Below are 23671 nucleotides of genomic sequence, written 5' to 3'. Positions count from 1 at the left end.
CCATGTGTTCCAGGCACTGATTAGCACAGAGGGTGGAAAAAGCTGATATTCGCCGTGGTTAAAATTCTAGGCAGAAAAGCTTATACAATATGTTCCGTGTGCATTAAAGAGCTTCCTGTTTCATGCAGTACAGTGTACTAAATGCAAAACTTTTACATTTCACATTTTTAGTGAACTTCTATAAGGCTTTTCAGTGTCTGAATAAAAAAAGATTAAAAGATTTTTAGGTTTTCAAAGCAGCCAAACACGGCTTTTCTTTTTAGCACCCAGATTACATGAGAGCTAAAAATTCGGGCTGACATTTCTGATTGCATTTATAAAAAAATCAAAAAAACATTGGCTCATAGACTTTTTAACTTTGATCTTATCTGAGCTGCTGCTGCTGCTGATTAAATAGTACGGTATCGATCCACATCCGATCCACATCCACATAAGCCTTCGTTTTCAAATCTTTCACTCGTAAGGGGGAGGGGGAGTGGTGGCTCCAGTGGTTAAGGCGCTGGATTACTGATCGGAAGGTCGGGGGTTCAAGCCCCGGTATTGCCAAGCTGCCACTCTTGGGCCCTTGAGCAAGGCCCTTAACCCTCTGTGTGCTCCAGGGGCGCTGTATCATGGCCGACCCTGCGCTCTGACCCCAGCTTCCAAGCAAGCTGGGATATGCGAAGAACAACATTTCACTGTGCTGTAATGTATATGTGACAAATAAAGGCTATTCTATTCTGGCTATTCCATTATTATTATAATAACTGACAAACTTAATACAAATCTCGAAAAATATGTGGTTAAAAGAAAGAAGTTAACATCTGGCTTAACACCGATTTCGAAAAAACCATCAAAACTTGTTTTACGAAGTGACCTTTTTCTCTATGATGGACCTTTTCCTGATTAGACTTACAGTACACTGGACCCCTGGTAAATACGTTACAATAGCCGAGCCTCTCTCTATGAGCTTTTGCTCTGTTAATGCGGCGAGCCGATGCGCTGCAGCGAATGCTGCTTCCACTTCCTTGCCTAATTTTTGCAATCACGTCAAGTGGCTGCACAAGAGCTACTCGAACACGGACGAGCTTGAGTTCAGTAATCAGGGGCTGAGGACGTGTAGGGGGAGGGACAGAGGAACAGAGAGAGAGAGATAGAAAGAGAAATAGGCAGTTGTAAAACATTGGAAAGAAGGAAATGAGGAAGATGGTATAAACAAGATGAATATGGTGTGGTTTGCTTGACTTCTAAGTCGACCAGTAATAAAACTCGAATCACTATTTTAGATAGTTTTACTTGTGCAGCAAAGAATAGTGCTTCAGCAATAGATACATACTACAAGTGATATTTCTAGCTTCACACAGGTAAACAAACTGCTGTAATAAATGTGCAAATCAATATTAAACCCTCCATCATTTTACACAGTTGCACGACGAACTGAAATTGCTGATTAGTGGAAGGTCCTCAGCAGTGTCTGGGAGGTTTTTCCACCATGTTCAAATCAGAATCTGGATCTGGCTCTTTGAGCTGCCATATGATGTTAAATTGATTCAAAACCGGGTGGAATTGGATGGTGTTCTCTATTACAATTTCTAATAAGAGAAACTAATATTTATACAGTGTACTTTACTAAAGTATTTCCATTTGGATAGACTTTTACTTTAACTACATTTCAAAGTCAAATATTTGACTTTTTACCCAACTACATTTTGCCGAATTCCTTTTTTATTTATGAATGGTGTAAAACTACACTGTTCAAGCACACAGCAAGCTATAGTACCAATCAGGGTCAAACGCGCTCTGTTTTGAACTTTTTCGATTGGCGCTTGGTGGTATTTACTTACACTAACATACAGTTCAGCAGCAAGCAGAACATTATGAGAGGAATAAATGCCACAACACCCATGGCTGCTATTGCACAATGGTTTTAGGGCTCATGAGAATTGCAGTAGATATCAACCAGTGTTTGACTCATTATTATCATTATATTAATAGAATGATGTGCTAAGAGTAACAAAGTCTTTTCAGATAAACTGAGTTAATAAGCAAGAGTCTTGTGATTGAAATAATAATAGTACTTTGGATACTTAAGTACATTTGAAGGCAAATCATTTTGTACTTTTACTCAAGTAAAAGTTTAAAGTAAGCACTTTTACAGAAGTCATATTTTACCAACTGTATCTCAACTACATGGTTTGTGTTCTTTTTTCCCCACTGTATCACATAGAGACATCGTCAAGTGTTGACACAGTAGCTCTAACCGAAGTTTTGTGCATGAGGTTTTGCATACATTGTATACATACTTTCTTTCGGCTTCTCCCATTAGGGGTCGCCACAGCGGACCATCCGCATGTTTGATTTGGCACATGTTTTTACGCTGGATGCCCTTCCTAACGCAACCCTCCCCATTTATCTGGGCTTGGGACCGGCACTAAGAGCGGCTGGGGTTTGTTCCCTGACAGGGGATCGAACCCGGGCCGCAGCGGTGAGAGCGCCGCATCCTAACCACTAGACCACCAGGGGACCATACATTGTATACATATATAATATATTTTAAACTCGGACAAAAAAATAAATCAAAGCGCACCCGAAACATGAGGTGAACACTGGAGCATTTCTGTGTTTTTTTTGGCACTTTGACCCTCCTCATTAGGTGCCTGTGGAAGTGTTGATTCACAAAGCTAGTTTTTTTTTGTCTTGGTACAAGTGCAAGTAAAACCTGTTTCTGTTTTTTTGTTGATCTTTTGTTGGTACATAGGGAACTGTTATAAATGAACATGCTAAGCCAAACCTGTAAATGTTTTAGACCAACAGCATTTTTTGTAGAAAACCATGTGTTTAACAAAGAACTAGGATTTTCTTTTTACCTGTGACTAAGAAACAACAATAAGAAAAAAATAGAAGCTCAAGTTTGTTGTGACTGTTGCCAAAACACCAAATAATATCAGGAACTCAGCACAACATAAAACAAACTGCAAATGGAAACTAATAGCTTTTTTGCATGCCATGTTGTTTCCCATTTTGAGTGAATCCACTATTTCACTAGGCCAGGTTTATTTACATTTGGTCTGACAGCTACGTGTTGCCACAGCCCTTTTTGAAATCTCCTTGTGAAATGAGGCAAGACCAGAAAATTAGCAGGCAAGCAAACTCAGTTATCTAATCTGTGGCTGGCAATACTGTGGTGAGAATGAGGAAACGTCTGGGAAGAGTGTTAACTCTGCTCATTTGTCTAAGTATCTGATGCAAGATTAAGTTCATACAATGCTTGTCCATTTGTTTTTGTGTTTTTGTCATCGAAATAAAGGGATTGATGCTGTTTGCGAATCAGACCAGATAGAGAAATAGAGAGGGAAATCTAACAAAGTCTGACAGCAACATCTCTAGCTACCTTCAGCTATTTACATAAATGTATGGACTTGCAGAAACCACAGTAGAAATGCAGAAACTGCAATAACGGTTTGTGTTTAGAAGACTCGAGTCGCTGACCTACTCTTTTTTTTCATACATTTTTATGGGCTACATCATTTTTCAAGTTTGGTCTACTGAAATATTTTCCTGCACTTTTAGCACTTATGTCACAAACTATAGATAGGTGGCTAGAGGCATTAGCATTGCTATATTTACAGACTTTAAGAATTGATGTAAAGAGGTGTAAAGAGTACCTGAAAATCATACTTATGTCAAAGTATAGATACCTTACCGCAAAACTTACTCCATTACAAGTTAAGTCACCATTTCCAATATTGCTTGAGTAAAAGTATGAGTATCTGATTTTAACAGTACTTGCATATTTTACTTATATTGAATGTAGGCTCAGAGATGCACTAGTCCTCAAAACCAAGACACGTTGGACACAGTGAAAAGCTCAGAACAGTTGATTTGTGAGGAATTATTTTACATTACATCTTCAATGGAGCTGCAAAATGTAATTGGTAACAGTACATATATTAAATCATAAATGTAGTTGAGTAGAATGTAAAATTAGCTTATAAGTTTGATACTCAGTAAAACTAGAAAGTGGGCAAAAACAATCACTTAAGTACAGTAATGAAGTACATTTACCCAAATACTTTACACAACTGGTTTGCATATTACTAATACGCCATGTGATTGTGTAGCAGTGACTCTGACTGACCTGACACTGGAGTCATGGGAGTGGGCGGCAGGCCGTTCATGTTGATCGCCCCCACCTGGTGGATCTGCGTAGCTGGAAATGCCATGCTGGGTGCCAGGTAGCCACCGTGAGATGCAGCCATTATGGCTGCCTGCTGCTGCATCAGCTACAAAACATAAACAGAGAATGTGGAGGGGGTTGTTGGTAGGGGGATAGTTTACATTAGTAAACACAAAAAAATTGTCTGCACACAAATAGTGCATAATAATAAATAATAAAACTGAACTGATTCTCTTGGCCCTGATGTGCACACATGCCCACAGGAGCCTGTCACACTCCTCCACGCATGCACACTCACACTGAATAAGTTATGAACCGCCACTGCCGTTCAGACACTGATTATTAAATAAATTAACACAAATTCCCTGTACACCCTGGCAAACAAAGGTAATTACAGTAAGGCCTGTCACCATGGCAACACCACACTGAATCAATAACCTTAAAAGGCCAATCTGTCAGACTGAACCCATCAGAGTCAGGATTCATATCAAACGCTTTAGCCGAGCTGGGCCGGATTTTCCAAAACAACATGACGGAAATCAATAACGGACCCGCTAATGATACTACTGTTAATACAAAAACAGTAATGCTAAAACATACCAGGAATTTTCTACAAGTGTGCACCTACAATTTCAATGCAATCTGAGTTTATATATACTGTATATATATATATTAGGTTAATATATTTCACCTCGATAGATGTTAAAAACAAGAACAAAAATGTTTTGAAGGACTTCAGTCCAGGCCCAGCCGGTACTCATAAGGGGAATTGAGGGCTCATAGGGGAAAAATTAAAATATGTCTGGTTTAGACTCGACTTCAAATATAGCAGGTAGATCTCTACAGTACAGTACAGCAGGTAGTACAGCAGATATCTGTCAAATCTAGGCCTACTTGATTCTAGTTACAGTAGATAGTTGAAAGCAAAATGAAATATGTCTAGCTTCCATAACTAATGTCTAATACTAATGTCTAATACTGTAAACCTTGCTTGGCTAAAATGCATGAAAACACTAGTGCGAACTCTTAACATTTTATTGTTAACCAGGCATTGATGCTTCTATATTATCTTGCATGCTAGCAAGCTGTCCTGCTAATCATCCATGACAAGTTTGCTTCACAAAGAATATGAGCAGAAATGTATAGATGATTTCTGGCTTGGAAATGTTAACTTGATTTAGAGTCTTTCTGGGATGTGATCCATCAAAATAACTAGCTATTTGAAAATGAGGGTTGAGGTCCAAATGGGATTTTTGCTTTTTAATAAAATTTAATAAGGAAGAATAAAGTATAGAATCTGAATCTTATGTGAGTAAGTAATCCAGCAGGGTAGGGAACTGAAACTGGATGTAATATATGGTATATTAGGGTGCATTAGTGAACAGTACCTGTATATTTAATGGCTAAAATGAAAGCAGACCATAGAGGCTCTATAAGCTGAACCATTAGCATGTACAGTATATATAATGAGTTAACAGTTTCCAGCCTACATTTAGGCCCTAAAAAAAGTAGAGCAAGTCACACCGTCTCTACGAGTCAACCATGAATCATTTCCTATTACTGCTATACAATTATTAGGAATCACCAGTTCATGGATTATTGGGTGTCTGTTTGAGTCTGGGTTCAATGGGCAAATTCTAAACCGGATATCTTGCTTTTGGCATTGTTTTAGCAAATCCATGTTTTGGTGGAAATACCTCAGAGAAATGTAATGTAAGAGGGAAACAATGAAGAAGAAAGTATATTGCAAGAGCTCAAAAAGACAAAGACAGAGAAAAGATGTATGAGAGTGTACAGACCCCGTGTGTCTGTGTATGCACCTGGCGTATACAAAGATCTGTTGAGAGAGTCTCTGATTTTAGAATCTTTCATCTCTTTCATTCCGAAAATCAATCTCGAAGTCAAGTTTCATCTCTCGCTCACTGTTTGGCTCGTGTTCATCAAACACACTGTCTGATCAGATCAAAAGATTGTTTAATCAGCCAAAAGAACATGGGCTGTGAACACACAACTTTTAAGTCAAGCTAATATTCTTTAGTGGAGTTGTAATCGATTTATACTTTAACTAGTTGTGTCTTATTATCTTTGATTCTTCCTGCACATCATATTAGCATTGTGGGACAGTGTCCTCTAAGGTTTTCCCTCCTGCCATCTGTGATCACAACAGTTTTTTAAACATTGGTCTTTTGAACCTTCTTTTGTTAGCTGAAAAAGTAGCATAGCACTGGATGCTTCCAACTGCAATATCGCTAAAACCGCAGCCCGGAGGACAATCTCAAAGCCCACAGAAAAAGCCTTAGGCTTCACCCCAAAGGATTCAGATATGGATCATAGCCATGCTCTGCTCTTCAATCTTCTTTTCTTTATCATTCCATCTCTATATCTGTCCGTCTTACTGACTGACATACAGTATTTGTTGGTGTACGGCAATTCAAAGAGACGATTCCTTGTCAGACTGAAATCGTGAACTGCATGCAAGAAGTACAATGTCCTTTGACACCTGTCAAAGATGCCCTTCTCTCAATCATTCAATCTTCTCTAGAAGAACCCTTTCCTGCATTTGTCTAAAGTAACATTTGGTGGCTATTGCAAATCTTGCCTTCTGTCACATTTTTGCAGTTCCTTTTCTTATTTCTTTTTCTTTCATATGACGTTGCATTACATGGTCAAGGTAGCTCTAGGGAATCCGTTTTGAAATGAAGACAGAGACATGAGGCCAACAGTGGAGAATGTGTGATTGCTGGCTTAGAAGAAAATTGCTTATCTACTATTACGCTTACTAGTTCTTAAGTTAGTTGTAGTGTTTTCCAGTGGTTTTCAGAACCAGGAAGGAAACTGAACGTTGTTTGCGCCCAAAATAGCACTTTTAAGTATTGAGCACTCATGCTGGAGGTAAAGAATGTGTCCTACTGTAACTCCTACTGGTTCCATAGTGCAGCCTTAGTGCTTAAGATTCCAGATCTGAACTTGAGTAGTACACAAGCCATGGATTGTCAACAAAAAAAAAAAAAAAAAAATGTTATTCCCTAAAATCACCCTTTGTACCAAAGCACCTTAACCCAATGATTGTAGCTTTATCGATATATTTTGGGCTCCTTGGTAAAGAGAATGTTCTGACAATTTCCGATCTTTCACTTTAACAAACCATTCAGTGCCTTGATACAGGAAGGTATGACATCCACAATACCTAAAGTGCTAAGCAAGTGCAGAGGAGTGTTAAACTCTCCCAGGAATAATGCTGAGTGAATGAAGGAGCTCTCAAGGAACTCTCAGACTCGGGGGCATACCTACACCCCCTACAAAGGCTCAGTCCTCTTATAAGCCTAAAGACAATGATAGAAATAGGTGTAGGCAAATGCTAAGAGTCTGTTTTCGTTTTAATTGTGTTGGTGTGGCTAACACTATTCTTCATGGTTGCATGAAGATGTAGGCCAGTGGCCTTAGGCTGGCAAACTGAGGATGATTGTCCCTATTTGCTAAGGGACCAGAGGATGTTCTGGTGAGACTGGACCATCATATACCAAGGATTCAAGTAGAACAATGCATGTTCTGCCCACGTCATGCCTTGTATTTGCAGATAATGTTTAGTACCTTAAGATCTCATTCTCAAGTAAAAAAAGAAGCTGTGAGCTTGACAAATAAATTGGGTCAATAGCAGCAGGGTTATAGTTGCTCTACTGTTCAATGTATCTTATCTACGTGACCTAACTTCACCTCTGGTCATAAGCAATGTCTAAGAGAATAAGGTTGGGAGTACAAATAGTAGAAATGTTACATTTCTCAGCAAAATTGTTTGGCTTTATAAATTCCTGCTCCTTCTAATCATGAGAAGACAGTTGAGCTGGTTTGGGCAACTTACAGGGAAACCCCTTGTTTGGCCTCTACTAGAGCTGTATCAGGTAGGTCCCACCATATGGAGACCACAACACAGATCCAGTACGCACTGAAGACATTACATTATTGTACATGTCTGGATTCCCCAGAGTTGAAATCGATGAGAAGGGATAGAGAAGTTTTCTCAGCCGGTTCCTAACTGAAGGTTATCCAGGAAATGTAAAAAAAAAAAAAAAATGAATGAGTGACTGAACAGTTGTGTGGGTCTGACACATCAATACACAAAGTGTAAATAGCCAGATTGTCTCATCATAAGGCCTTTTATTGCGTGATATAATCTGTATTTAATATATTTATGGATGGAATTTTGAGAAAAATGGTTTTACTTATTTCACAAAATATATAGAAAGAAAATTCTGTGGTACTTCAGAATAAGCTGAACAAGCTAATTATGTGAATAGAGTTTAGATTAAAAATGCGAGAGGATTCCTTTGATAAGCTTACTTGATAGTTAAGGCGAGTTGTAATCTTATCAAGTTCCTACCATGATACGTTCTGTGATTTCAACCTGGACTGGAAAATTGCCTCACTGATTGTTTTGGTGCTCCAAGCTGTCAGGAGAAATATAGAGAATCCTTGTCATAACTCTCTTTGCAACTGTTTGCAACATGCTCCCTTTTCTCCAAATGAAAGGATGCACTATGTTGGTGAAGGTCTGCTTATGGTGATATTGGTGTCTGGAAAGTAAGATCTATTCAGGCTCAGTTGTTCCACTTTTGGATATGTCATGTTTATTTCAGGCAATCATATAAGCAGCTTTTCAATCTGTGATCTGCATATTTAATTGCCATTTTGACTAGTGCTTGCAGTAATCTAATCAACTTTACCCTGTGTTTCACTCATCCACTCAGCCATCACTATCTCATTCTGACACTATTACACTATTTGCATACGGCTTTGTCTGTAAATTTCCTCATCTTAAGACTAGTACGGTGTACTCTGGGCACACTTTACAACCCGAACTCCTGCCAAACCCTATTTAACACAAGCGTCACCTTCTTTCTGGAACCTTCTCTTAATTATTATGCTAATGTAATTGGCAAGAACTTCAAATCCAACACATCCCACACAGAAACAGCAGAAGTAAAGAGCTCCCACCTGGAGAACAATTGAACGTGTTAAATATTCTCGGTTCAAAATAGTAGGGCTTTGGAATAACACCGCCTGTACGCTTTAACACAATAAAGTACTGAACGTGTGATATGTTCTCGTTGAAAATACAGACAATTGAAATAACACCGCCCGTCGCAAAGTACGTAAACACGTGAAAGCATTCCGAGTTCGAATTGCACCACCCATACACTTTAACACAACAGACGCTAACCGTGGGACATTCTTGGGCTAAATATAAGATAAATTGGATAGGAGAAGCTGTGTTACCTTTTTTCTATAGGACAAACCTGTATTATTATTTAGGACCTTTTTGAACTTCTCTCTAATCTGAATGAACCATATATACTGTATATCTAGATGCACACATTGCTCAGGTGGGATTTTGGTCCATTCTTCTACACAAACCCTGGTCAAATCTTGAAGGTTCTGTGGCCTCTTTTATAAACTTTGATCTTCAGTTCTTTCTATAGATATTTAATGGGATTCAAGTCAGGTGATTGGCTGGAGCATTCTAGTAGCTTTTATTTCTTTCTCTAAAACCAATTGAGAGTTTCCTTGGCTGTGTGTTTGGGATCATTGTCCTGCTGGAAAATCCACCCTCGTTTTATCTTCATCATTCTGGTAGATGGCAGCAGGTTTTAATCAAGAACGTCTCGGTACATTTTTCCATTCATACTTCCTTTTATTATATGAAGGTTGTCAGTATTGTGTGCTGAAAAACAGCCTCACATTATGATGTTCCCACCTCAGATTTCACTGTTGGTATCGTGTCTTTGGAGTGATGTGCAGTGCCATTTGTCCTCCAAACACTGTATTATGGCATCCAAAGAGTTCATTTTTGGTTTCTTCTGACCAGATTGTATTCTCCCAGTATTTCACAGGCTTGTCCAAATGTTGTGCAGCAAACTTTAAACAAGCTTCAACATGCTTTTTCTTCAGAAATGGAGACTTGCGTGGTGAGCGTGCACACAGCTCATAGCAGTTGAATGCATTACTTATTGTTTTCTTTGAAACAATTTCTAATTCCAGGTCTTTCTGAAGTTCTCCACAAGTGGTCCTTGGCTCTTGGACAACTCTTCTGATAGACTTCTCTGTCAGAAATCTTGCGAGGAGCACCTGCTCATGACTGGTTTATGGTAAAATGTTCTTTCAACTACTGGATTATGGCCCCAAATGTGCTCCCTGGAACATTCAGAAGTTTAGAAATCCTTTTATAACCAAATGCCATCAGTTTTTGATTTGCAACAATAAGGCTGTGAAGGTCTTGAAAGAGCTCCTTGCTTTTATTTAACATGAGCTGTTTCTTGTGTGACACCTTGGTAATGGACACCTTTATACAGGCCATTAGTTGGAACTGAACCAGCTGATATTAATTTGCACTGACGATGGGCAGGATTGCTTTCTAATCACTGATTGATTTCAGTGCCTTGACTTTTCATGCCTTTTTCCACCTCCCTTTATTCATGCGTTCAATACTTGTTACGTGTGTCATTTCACATTATTACACATAACCTTATTTATGGACATGTATGGTTTGATTTCATTTCAACATCTGGTGAAGATTTCATGCCTTTAAAAATATATTTACGTAGAAAAATTGTGACGTGTTCAATACTTATTTTACCTGCTGCATACAAAAAAAAACCAAATGTGTAATACATTTTTTTTGTTAAAATCCAAAAATAATGTTTTTTAATAAAAACAGAATGCATTGATTAACCCATTAGATTTGCTCATAAAACATGTTTTATTCACAATAGAATGCAGAAAACATTTCAAATGTAAAAAAAACTGTCTAAATGTATAATTTTTATAAAAGATGAATTAGGTTGCATGTCTAAAGAAAATAAATAAATACCCAAAACATATTCCTTTGCATACTCATTGTTAGGGTTCGATTCATTATCTGCATTAGTAATTATATCAGTGGACAAATAATGTGTGTAAGTGATGGGTGTGGATTTGTGGAAAGCTGAGACTAGGTTGGGGTCCTCGATGTTTACAGTGATTAGGGTCAGAGAGCAGGTGGATTGTGGAATACCTGGGGACCTTCCTTCTGTCGGTCCATGATTAGACGTCAGAGAGGAGCGTGCACACTGATACCACACCGGGTGAGCATCAGCATGTCATATGCATAAATATAGACCAGTGTGCTTTAGAGATGTAACAAAATATGAATAATCCAAAATTATTAAATGTTCTAAACACATACAATTACAGATATAAAGGCACACTATTTGGGTTCTTTCTTTTTTAACTTTTTGGATTGATCTGCTGGTTGGTGGTTGTAGCAGAGCTCCAGAAGTAATGTTGATTGGTGGACTTCCCATATGCAAGCCACTGGCTGTGACTTAAGTGCTATGGTGTGCTTTTGCTTTTGTTATCGGTAAGGAAATTTGCTCTGCTCCTTTCCTGTACACTCGCTGTTCTCTGCAATCTCAGTTCTGCTCAACCCTCTAATACTGTCAGTGCTAATTTCGTGTCGCGATTGTGCAAATACGGTTTCAGTTTAACATTTCCTTTTTAAAACAGCAGAGCAGCTGTTACATGTTGCCCACGCAGACCACATGCTGTGCACAGATCAACCCTTTCTTTTATATGTTTTCCAGTGTTTTTGAGAAATAATGGTCGGGTTTTGTGATAAATCAACTATATAAGAAAAAAAGAGAGGAAAAATAGGGTCGATTCTGGTTTAAATTTAAATACAGAGAAGGTATACATTTTTTGAACACTGAACAGACACAGTATACGAATAGTGGCTTTAAATTGCACCACTAATTCAATTGTCAGCAACTGAACTGGAAGCCAAACTGTACAATTTACTTATAAATCTTTATTTAATTACTTGCTAATTTAGATGATAGTAAGTGAGAAGTGAGAAATCAAATAGAAATTCGAGGCAAATTGTGGTCACTCTTCTACCTTCTCTCTATAGGCTCTAGTTGATAATGGCGAAATGGCAAGAAGCCAAGATAAGCCACAGTTAGAACCTTTTACATAATCTTTAAGGCCTGTTGTGGTGACTATTATAGCAAAGCGGTCAGTAAAGATGCAACTGCGTGCAATCTCTGCCCAGCACGTGTCGCATATGGTAGCAGCCACATGACAAACATCATCTTACATCATCATCTTTAATCTTTAATATGTTGGAACTCTCAGGACCTCTATTCCTGCACACATGTGGTTCTAAAGTAAGAGGTGCATGTTTGAGCAGGGTTTTTTTTTTTCTGGAATTCCTGATGCTCCATTTCTCTTTAGTGAAAATGGCATGAGGTATGCTGGGCAGTTTATTTACGATTCTGCCTTGCATCCAATAATAAATCTCAGGAATTACCTGACAAGGGGGTTGCCACTTCAGCAAACAGGTATCAGGGTTTGAGCATTTTAATCAAGTGCAGAAATCCCAAACCCTCAGGTTGTCACTTTGCCAAAAGTTATTGATTTGTATCTGTCAGAAAGCAAGAAGAGCTTGCATAATGACCAAGGCTATTGTATTTGTCGCAACAACTTCTCGATTCTTTTGCGTTCAGCAAATAAATGACTTAAATGACAAACAAGCATATAAAAGAATGATGTCAAGGACAACCAAACTAAAAAATAAATTGGAGTTCATTCATCTTCTCAAACCCTACAAGATCCCTAATGGCCCTAATTTTCGGCTGCTCCCATCAGGGGTCGCCACGGCGGATCATCCGTCTCCATACTAGTCTGTTCTCTACATCTGCTATGTTCAAACCGACTTCCTGCATGTCTTCCCTCACCACATCCATAAACCTCCTTTTTGGCCTTCCTCTTTTCCTCCTTCCTGTCAGCTCCATCCTCAGCATTCTCCTACCGATATACCCCATGTCCCTCCTCTGTACATGTCCAAACAATCTCAATCTCACCTCCCTCACCCTGTCTTCAAAACGTCCTACATGCGCTGTCCCTCTAATAAAATCATTTTTAATCCTGTCCATCATCGTCACTCCTAATGAAAACCTCAACATCTTCAGCTCTGCTACCTCCAGCTCTACCTCCTGTCTTTCACTCAATGCCACTGTCTCTAATCCATACATCATCGCAGGTCTCACCACAGTCCTATACACTTTCCCTTTCACTCTTGCAGATACCCTTCCATCTCTTCAGTGTCAAGTATCAAGAATTTTATGCCAATAATGCCATGATACAACTACAACTGCTCAACTACAAGATTAGGAGAACATATTCTTTAGCTAAAGACCAAAAAAATTGTTTCTTATGACCTGAAATGCAAACCCAGAGCTTCACTAACAGCTCTGGAAGGGTATCAACCTAAAAGTTATGTAAAGGCTAGTGATATAACCAGTAAGAACTTGTTGAGAGTAAAGCCAGGTGCACAATGTGCGATTTTGGCCACGATTTGGTCGTCCTAAAGATACTAAAAGATTCCTATAATCCTAGGCTAAAATCTGTAGTCTTTGATCGCTGGTTTTACATGTTCACTGACACCCAATTAATAGCCGTTGCCGTTTTTCCTCTGATGAAATTAAGGCTGTGTCTGACTCTTTTTCTGCAGTGTGACTTCTCCAATGACGACAGTCAAACCAAGAGCCAATAGGAGCGTCGAACCTAATGACACAATTAGAGTGACAACTTTAAACCACCTCAGGGAAAATGTCAAAACGAGTCAGGTGGACAGTACAGCAATACGTTGAGTTATGGAAGGAAAATGAGCATTTGTATCACACTTTTATAATCAAGGCAGGTCATGAACAAAATTAACCCTACAGATTGTTTTTGTTTGCTGTTAGCTACCATCAACGAGAGAACTCTACTAATTGATTGATTGATTCATTCATTTAACCACTTCCTCCTGGTCAGGATCTTGGTGGATCCAAGAAAACAAGAAGTACACAATGGAGGAGATGCCTGTCCATTACAGGGCACCATACACACATTCAACCTGAAGTCGTAAATTCAGCCAGATTTTGGGAATGTGGGAGGAAATTGAAGCATTCGATAGAACATCTAAGAACTCAGAAAGATAACATCTAGATAAGCTCATGATTAAACCAGGAATCAGAACCTTTTTCTACCCGCTACACTACTATGCTAACATTTGGTTGTGAATTGAAATAGCCGGACTGTGACTGTTTGGCCTTTGAGCAATACTAGGGCTGCATAATTTGGGAAAAATTTGATTATTCTGGTCAAAATTGGCATATAATAAATGGTTTTATAATTCCACTTGTTTGGTTATCAAGGAAATAGAGAGAGAGAGAGAGAGAGAGAGAGAGAGAGAGAGAGAGAGAGAGAGCTGACGGCCTGTATGGGAGATGTGTGTGGAAGGTGCGCCTGTTGTCTCTTTCTTTCAACCCGGGAACCAATGAGATCTGTTACAGATTTATCATAGTGCCACGTGATGTAGCAACTTTAATTTTGCTAATTTAGCACAGTTCCTCTCTCTGCTCAGTGTTGGTAATCTTAAAGCTAAAATATCGCCTTATACCAGAGGCAGTGTTTTGTTTGGTTACCAGTTCAGTGTCGCGCTGCAAGCTGGAAAGTCACGTGACCACACACACCACATGTGCACTGCCTAGACTGAGACTATCTGAACTTTTTCCGATTTGTTTGCGGCACGGAAAATTAGCGAACTGTTCTCAGAAAGTGTGTCCACACACTGATTCATTTTATTAAATCGCAACGTTTGCCATCATATAATCGCTCAAGCTCACATAGCGATTATGATCCAATAAATCGTGCAGCACTAAGCGAGACCCCTCCCTTTTAACTGAATTGAACCGTGTAAGGGGTTTAGCGCGAACCCACCTGCCCATGTTACCCATGAATCAACTAAGACTTGATCATCTATGGAGCACATAAGATATCTTCTCCGTCAAAGTATAAGCCATTGATCAAAACTCATTACAGCTGATAGATTGGAAAGTGGGTGACAAATAAGACATTGTATCTTCATACTACAAAACAGGTGCAACCATAGTACTGCATCCTTAAAGAAGTCTAGGGTCAACATGCTGATAGTGAATTTTTTACTACACTGAGCTGACACTGATCTTAGTTTAGTTTACTCTGCTGGTATTGAATTTATGTTCAAGCTGATACAATTATTGCAAGATTGATTGTAATGCAAACTATACTGAATTGGTGCATATACCTGCAAGGCATATCACTGTATTCCTTAAAAATAATATACAAACATATTTACATACACATCTGTGTTCAAATACCTGCATTCATAAAGAAAAAACATATGGAAATATGCACAGATGCACATACACGCTCACATGCACCCTCCCAATCACACTGTAATTAAGGTTGGGTGCCTGCAGGGTACAATCTATATATAGTGCACACAGATCCAGCTGAAGCACAGTATAGATTCTTTGGCACGTCTAAGAGATTATAAAGGATCAGTCTTTAGCGTAAAACCGCCCCCGTTTTTTTAATGTTGCGTTTTTTTATCCGCTCTTCTGAGCACTGCCTTTCGCTTCTGCAGTGAAAGGAGGCCACGTTGGGTTATATCAAAAAAGTATATCTAAATCTAATCCCATTATCGTTCGATAAGCAGCTCATGAATATTTTTCAACCATTTTGTCTTTTTTCTTTCGTTTTTTTTTTTTTTTTTTTTTTTTCCCCAGTTCTTTTTTTTTAACACATTACCTCAGCCAGAAATGTACTCGGAACTTGATGAAGATCAATTACGTTCACGCGCATTCAGCATTTTCATGCATGTCTACTTTTGATAAGTAGTTCATGAATATTTAGATTTTTTTTTTCTTTGCTCAAACGTTTGCTCTGTAATGGCAGAGAACGTAGAAATGGAAAGATTTTTTCTCTCGCATTTTTTAGGTTTAACGTTTGTGCTACTTATAACGAGATCGTTTGTCTTGGCTAGTTTCATGCTTATGCCTTAGATTTTTATTCATTCATCTTCAGAAGTCTTCTTAAACTGGGTAGGGTTGCACTAGATTCGGAGACTAATCTATGGATGGAACAGTCCATCAGTCAACTTAATGGTTTAATATTTGTGGGAGGTAGAAATTGTGGGACGCAGCAACGATATCTGGTGGGTCACCGATGCTGCCGTATGCCACTGTATAAAAATAAATGTCTCTCTCACACTGACAAAATAAAATAACCTCAAGGTTTTATGATCATACAAACGCAATTGGACCTTCGAATTTTTAGTGGTGAAATAGCCAAAGTTATAATTCCAGTGTTAGCTATTCGAACTTGCGTGCCCGGAGTCAAAATTATATTAATGCTATTAATATTAATCATATTAATATTAAAGTCGTTCATGAATATTTTTTGAGCAAAATGTCTACGGTTGTGATGGATGTGCTAATTTTGTGTTCACGTCTCAAAAGCTTCCTCAGAACCCACAGCTCTGAGAATCCTTGCCTCCGAACTCGAAAATGTGCCAAGCAGCCTTGTTTTTTTTGTGTGCATAGATGACAAGACAACTTACAATCAAAGTCAAATATTCATGAAGCAAACAAATCATAAGCCTAAACACTTCCTAAGAGCAGAAATCAGATTTGCGCTCGGAACGGAAGGTTCCACAGGGAGTGCCAGAGTTAAAATTACATGTGAACTCGCAGCTCCTCGCTGAGCATGAGCTCGGGGATTCGAAATGATGTTAATGCATTATTCAGCGCAGATGAAGAAAAAAAAAAAAAGACGGTGACAAGGCCTTCGGGCATTGATATGGGCGGCTCGATCTGTTTGTATGGACGGTAGGAGTGCTTCATGACCCTAGACTTCCTGAGGGTGTGCAGAAGAAAGAATACAGTACTCCAGATATTATTGCTGTTCCATGCATTAATACATTGATTTCTTTAGGTTGCTGTGTGTTGGGTGTGGCTATGTATGTGCGAGTGTGTGGGTGTGGACTCACAGCGTGTGTGTAGGTGCTGTAGGTGCTGCTGTATGTGCTGAATGGCAGAGCCACAGCAGGGTTGAAGATGCCAAACTGGCCGACCATCTGTTGCATGCGGCGGATGGTCCTCTCCTTATCGGTGTCTGCGAACTTCACTACCATACTGGATGATGCTCCCTGAGATGCAGAAATACACGATTGTGTGTTACAGCAAAATCGTCAACCGTAAACATATATACAGTACTTTGGTGTCCACTACTGAGAGATGTATATCTTCAATAAACAGACAAACAAATATGGATTTGCATTTCATTTCTTACAAATGATCACAATTTTATTACAAATATAACGATCACTCTCACTTTTGATAGTTGAAAATGATGTCATTCTGATAAATGACAAAAACTGTTTTGTCTATCTATGCATTCCACACACACACACACACACACACACACACACACACACACACACACACACACACACACACACACGCGTGCACGCTCATTAAGCGCCTTCTAATCATTTAGTACAACACATGACCTTTGGTGTGGAGCCTGCGACTTCCTGGTAATCAATCAGCTGTAAAGGCCACAATACTCTCAACTAATGATCACACAGGAGAGACGAGACAGCGAGGAGACGTGAGAAAGGAGAAACGGAAGACACTAAACAGCAGTGCATTTTACTTTTAATAGCAGGCCGCTGGTTCTGTTCACGCTCACGCAAAGTAAAGTGTACTTTAAATGCTGCATAGGCAATTAAAGGTCTTGTTTTAGTGTCTATTTTCAATCCTGATTCACCGATCACTCGATTCACTTCATTTTTATTAGATGACAAGATTTTGAATGAGTTACATATACACACTGTACACATACATTAGCTTTTCATGCACATTCACATTGAATGTATATATGATCGTGCTAGTCAATGTTTCCTACATTTTCAATTGTAGCAACTGTTTCATCGCAGGAGAAAAAAGATCTGTTTCACTTCAGTTCATTGAAAAGGTAAAACTTGATATTTTTTTTAAATACAGGTAGTCGTTGACTTAGGACCATAAGGATACCTAATAATCCATGTTTCTCTCTCTCTCTCTCTCTCTCTCTCTCTCTCTCTCTCTCTCTCTCTCTCTCTCTCTCTCTCTCTCTCTCTCTCTCTCTCTCTCTCTTTCTTTCCATCAAGCTATAAATGCTGCTGAAATGGCTCGGCATTAACAACCTAAAGATCCACGAGGTTACGGTGGAGGGATGGTGGAATTTAATTAATATAACAAATTCCTACAATAGTTTAGGGATTAAAATTGCCATAAACAGATTTTGTATTCAAGTGTCCATCAATGAACAGCTGATAACCTCAACAATGATGGAACTATAATGAATGGACATTCGGTGTCACCCAGATGAGGATGGGTTCCCGTCTGGGCTCGGTTTCTCCCAAGGATTCTTCATCTTACCATCTCAGGAAGTTCTTCCTCGCCACTGGCTCACTCATTAGGGATAACATATATGAACTATACGCAGAAATGTATATTCGTAATGTATTTAATTCTGTAAATCTGCTTTGGGACAATGGCTATCATTAAAAGTGCACCACGAATTAAATAAAATGTTTTTTTAAATTTTACAATAATAATACCAGTACTGAAGGCATCAGTATCAGCTGACATCAAAGTAAATCCTACTGTATAACATTTTCTGTACATATGACTAAACTACAAAATGATAAAAAAAAATAATAAAAAAAAACTTGCACTCATACCAAAAAAACAACTAACAAATATAACTTAAAAACACTGCATATGATATAAAAGCACAAACAGAATAACAATTAATCCTAACAGAAATACAATGCTAATCAGAAATGCAGAATTTTTATTTGTTTTATTTACATTTGCTACATGATTGGATTCCCTTCCCGTGGGCTCACCACCTGCAGGAGGGACCATAAGGGACGGTGCAGTGAGGATTGGGCAGCAGTCAAAGGCAGGGGCCTGCTTAGACTGCTGCCCCCGCGACCCGAATTACGGATAAGCGGGAGAAAATGAATGAATGAATGAATGATTGGATTCAAAACCTTTTTTTTTTTTTACTAATAACCACAATATTTGATAAAAAAAATTATAATTATGAATTATTTCACATAATTGTAGATGTTTCATTATTCAACTAACTTTGCCAATGGAAACATTGATTTTTTCCTATAAGATAATTTTTTTGTTGTTATTTAATGGAGTTGGTGATATATATGCTTGTTTGCTTGTTTTTTTTTTTATGATTTTTAGTTAAACAACTCACTTTTTTATGTAAAGCAGTGTACGAAAGCTACTTTTTAAGACATTATATAACATATAATAAGATAAAACATATAAAATAAAAGATTATATTATTAATAAGATCCTTGGACCTTCCTCACCTTCTTTTGCTTCTTCTAGTAAAAAACTGGTTAACATTTTTTTTTGTCCTGAGTGTAAAATGAGTGTGCTATTTCTGCATTGTGGCTTGCTGGTTTGATACGTTTGAAAAGGTTATAGTCGGTAGTGAAGTTGTTAATGCATAACTTCTATTAAAAGCATGCGCTACACTCTTGGAAATAAAGGTAACAAACTTTCTCATTGTAGGCATGATTCCATCGAGGAGACTTGATTTGCACCATTAAGTATGTTGATTTTACATAGGAAGGTGCATGTGGTGTATCTTTAATCAGTTTTTATAGCTTTTAAGATACCAGTTTTGTGCTTTAAACTATTTTAAAGGTGAATAATAGCCGACATGGGAAGGGCACATAAGATTTATCTTTGATGTCTAGTAGGAACTTTTATTGCAGTACGAATTGAAGAACGCAAGTATACAATGGCACTTATACTAAATCTCTGCCTTACAAATCCCAAAAAGAATAGATTTAGTTTTTCTTCTTGAATAAGCTACGATATGATCATATTTGTGTGTGAAGCACTGCTTCAAGTACTGTAAAACATCAGGTACATCTGGATTATAATTCTTATTAAAACACTCTAAACTGATCCTACATCCTCTCTCATACACTGATGTGTAATTGCAGAGGATACAACGTCAATATTAAACTAAAAATTCTGTCTCCAGTCCAACGTCTATAGTCGGCTTATGTATGAAAATGCCATTCATTTATTTTAATTAAAAAGCTGTATGTGACAGTAATGCCAAAATGCCTTGTAGGTCCCAAGGATTAGTGTGTGTGTGTGTGTGTGTGTGTGTGTGTGTGTGTGTGTGTACAGTATGTGCGTGTATGAGAGAAATGCAAATTACCCCAACAAAGATATACACACCACCCTAATAGATTTTTGTCAGTCTGTATTCATTAATTCTGACTTTAGATCCAAGAATCTCCATTTACACAATGTCTGTGTTGCCTTAACAAAGAGTCGGTGTGTGTCCTGTCAGAATAACAAGCAATAACATTAGTGTAACATGTTGGCTGACTTCTTAATGACCTCAATTGAGTGACAAATGTATACTACGAGCTGGATGTCTGTAATCGCCACATCTGACATTACAATTTGCTTTGAATTTTATTTTTGGAGCTGTGTGAAGCAAACAATAATGCATTGCATTAAGAAGGAGACTGAATTTTTTTTTTTTTGAAAGGTCATTAAACAGGAAAGTAAACAGACCCTTCTTTCATACGATTAAAATTTCATTCTGATATTTTTTACTTTGAATTACACAGTCAAGTCGGGCTTTTGTGGAGAAAAAAAAAGTAGGCCAAATGTACATCATTACATAAATATTTCATATTCAATGGCCAACTTTAACTTCAAACTGATAAACAGTAAGACTTCTCTGGGGAAAGTCTTTCCAGTGGTTTATACAGATATCATTATCATATCAATTTCATTGCAATTCTTATGAAGAGGTGTTGCTCAAATCATTTTTTTTCCTATCCAATCTCTCCCACCAGCTTCTGAGGGAATTCTGACCAACCCTGTGTGTTTGCTGATATAATAACTTTCACTCTTCTGGGAGGATGTTTCACTATATTTTGGAGTGTGCTTATGGAGATTTGTGATCATTCAGCTAGAAGGATGAGGGTAAAGTCAGGTACTGAGGTAGGGCTAAAGTCAGAGCTCTATATCAGTCACTCCAAACCATGTAAAGCAGATGTTCATTGGGTTGGCTTTGTGCACAGGGGCATTGTCATGTTGGAACAGGTTTGGGTTTCCTACGAAGTAAAGGGGGAAATTCAAAGACATCCTATACTATAATTGTGCCCTCCAACTTTGTGGTAAAAGTTCAGAGAAGAACCTCATATGGTTGGAAAAAGGCATTTTTCAATACTTTTGTCCATATAGTGTATTTATGCATTATATTCATAGCTGTAATATAGGTAGAAGTTTACAAGTTCAAATAGACACACCCCTTTTTGCTGTTCTGTCTTTTTTCCTTTTTTATTTATTACTTATCCAGATAGCATTTCTCTCTTTTTCTCTCTCCAAATTAACCTGCCCCCACCATCACCGCCAGCCTTCCCACTCACACACACACACACACACACACACACACACACACACACACACACACACACACACACACACACACGCACACACACACACACACACCCCAAATCCACATGACGAATTCATTTGTCATGCACACAGAGGGGAGATAAAGAGGAGTATTTCTCCAGAGTGATGTAGCAGTGGGGGTGGGGAGGTGCAGACTGGGATGAGAAAAGGAGAGAGGAGTGATGAGAGGACAGGAGAAGGGGAAGAAGAAGATGATGGAGGGGGAAAGAGCCTCAGCGTGGAGCAGCAGATCAGTGAGCTCATTTGCACTTAGATAGACGCCGATGCGCGTGCAGGAACAAGCGAGAGCCACTGCTCCGAAGCTTGCAGCATTATGAACAGGGAATGACCTACTATTCGGGTGTGTCACCGTGTGGGTATATGAGAGTGTGTGCGGAGGGGGTGAAGGTAAGGAGGGGGGTAAGATATACTTACAGGCATGGTCTGGCTCCCGTGGAGGCCACTGATTGCTGACTGAGCCTCGGTGTGTGTGGAGAACTTAACAAAGGCACATCCTGCAGGACACACACACAGGACAGGAATAAGAATAAGGAAATAATCTAGAGCAGTGCAGTAGGCTGGATTTGTCTCAAAGACCCTTTGAGATTGGCCACACACACACACACACACACACACACACACACACACACACACACACACACACACACACACACACACACACACACACACACACACACAAGACTCGACCTCCATTCTTTCACACAGAATAAATAGTATTGTATATTATATATGCAAATTATTTTTGGGTCAACCCTAAGATTTTCTTTGTGCATCATGTCTGAGAACGTGATTAATATCAGGCATATTACATCACATGACATCACTTCACTATTCTTTGTCTGCTCTCATAAAGCTTTTGACATCAAAATATTATACAGCAACACTTTATTTGAAGGATCTCTCTCTTTTTATGGCCCTCAGAAGGCATCAGCCTGTATAAATATTTGATACAATAATGCTGTCGAACATCGGTCTACACTCCTGAGGTAACAAAGTGCCTCGTTTTGTTAAATACAAATACGTTTGTTTGTAAAAATCGTTTGCATTCGGAACGCAAGGAATATGGTATTCCTAAGAACCTGGTCTGATGAGAGCTGATGAGGTATAATGAATGACATAATGCTATTCTGCACTTTTCTATCCACATGATGCTGTTACTTGTTTCACACACGTATGAATTCAATGAACATTTTGGCGTCAAACCTTTTATATTACCAACTTAAAAAAGCAAGAAAATCCATAAATGAAGTCCAAAAAACTATTAAGACCAAAGATAATGGTGCTGTATTAAAGGAGTTATCAAAAATTAATAATAATAATAATAATAATAATAATATTTTGGAGATGAGAGGACTTTCGAAATCTACTGTAAGAAAGATCATGTGAGATAGGTACTGTAGAACTCCTTATTCAAGTGGCAGGGAAATATTTCTCAGACTATATAAGGTGTATAAATGTAATGTTACATATTATGTTACGTAAAGTGCGGACATACTGGAGAGGCGGATTAAAATGCAGAATACGGAATGTTAATTTAAACGAACATGCGAACGAAGCAAGTTGGCAGGAAAAAAAACTTGAAACAGGAAATGCTCAGGTGAGTTTTGCCATCATTTTCTTAAACCTTTAACTGACTGTGGAATGGAATCTATCTATCTATCTATCTATCTATCTATCTATCTATCTATCTATCTATCTATCTATCTGTCTGTCTGTCTGTCTGTCTGTCTGTCTGTCTGTCTGTCTGTCTGTCTGTCTGTCTGTCTGACTGAATCTACAATCTTCTTTAGAAATGGCACTAATAACACTACTAAGATGGTGAATCATATATTGGTAAAACAAAAATTTAAAATCATCCGGTAACAAATATTCAAAAAGGTATTTTTTTTAAATATCCAAAGTCTATTTTTTTTTTAGCTATGAAACTGTTTAAATATCAAGAGACATGATGTTAGATTTTGCTACTTATAAAGTGAAGAGCTTCGAGTTTTGAAAAAAAAATCAAATGGGCTCAAAGAATGGAAGAGAAAACGTGTTAATGCGCCATCTTTAATTATCTTCCCCATGGTCTGGTCCGGAATTAAGA

The 23671-nt window shown here is 38.4% G+C and overlaps 1 protein-coding gene across 1 annotated transcript in view; it reads right to left on the bottom strand.

The window, feature by feature from the left end:
- Positions 1–23671, bottom strand: part of LOC310717166 (CUGBP Elav-like family member 5) — a 213348-nt gene that overhangs the window by 21037 nt on the left and 168640 nt on the right. The window contains exons 5-7 of the mRNA XM_083524879.1: positions 22000–22079; positions 17046–17204; positions 4118–4262 (exon numbers count right to left, since the gene is read on the bottom strand). Of these exons, the coding sequence (XP_083381005.1) occupies positions 4118–4262; positions 17046–17204; positions 22000–22079 (384 nt within the window). The remainder of the gene's footprint in view (positions 1–4117; positions 4263–17045; positions 17205–21999; positions 22080–23671) is intronic.

The sequence above is a fragment of the Silurus aristotelis genome (genome assembly GCF_946808225.1).
Source record: "Silurus aristotelis genome assembly, chromosome: 22".
Taxonomy (NCBI): domain Eukaryota; kingdom Metazoa; phylum Chordata; class Actinopteri; order Siluriformes; family Siluridae; genus Silurus; species Silurus aristotelis.
Note: the sequence above shows the minus strand (reverse complement) of the source record. Positions and strands in the feature narration are given on the sequence as shown.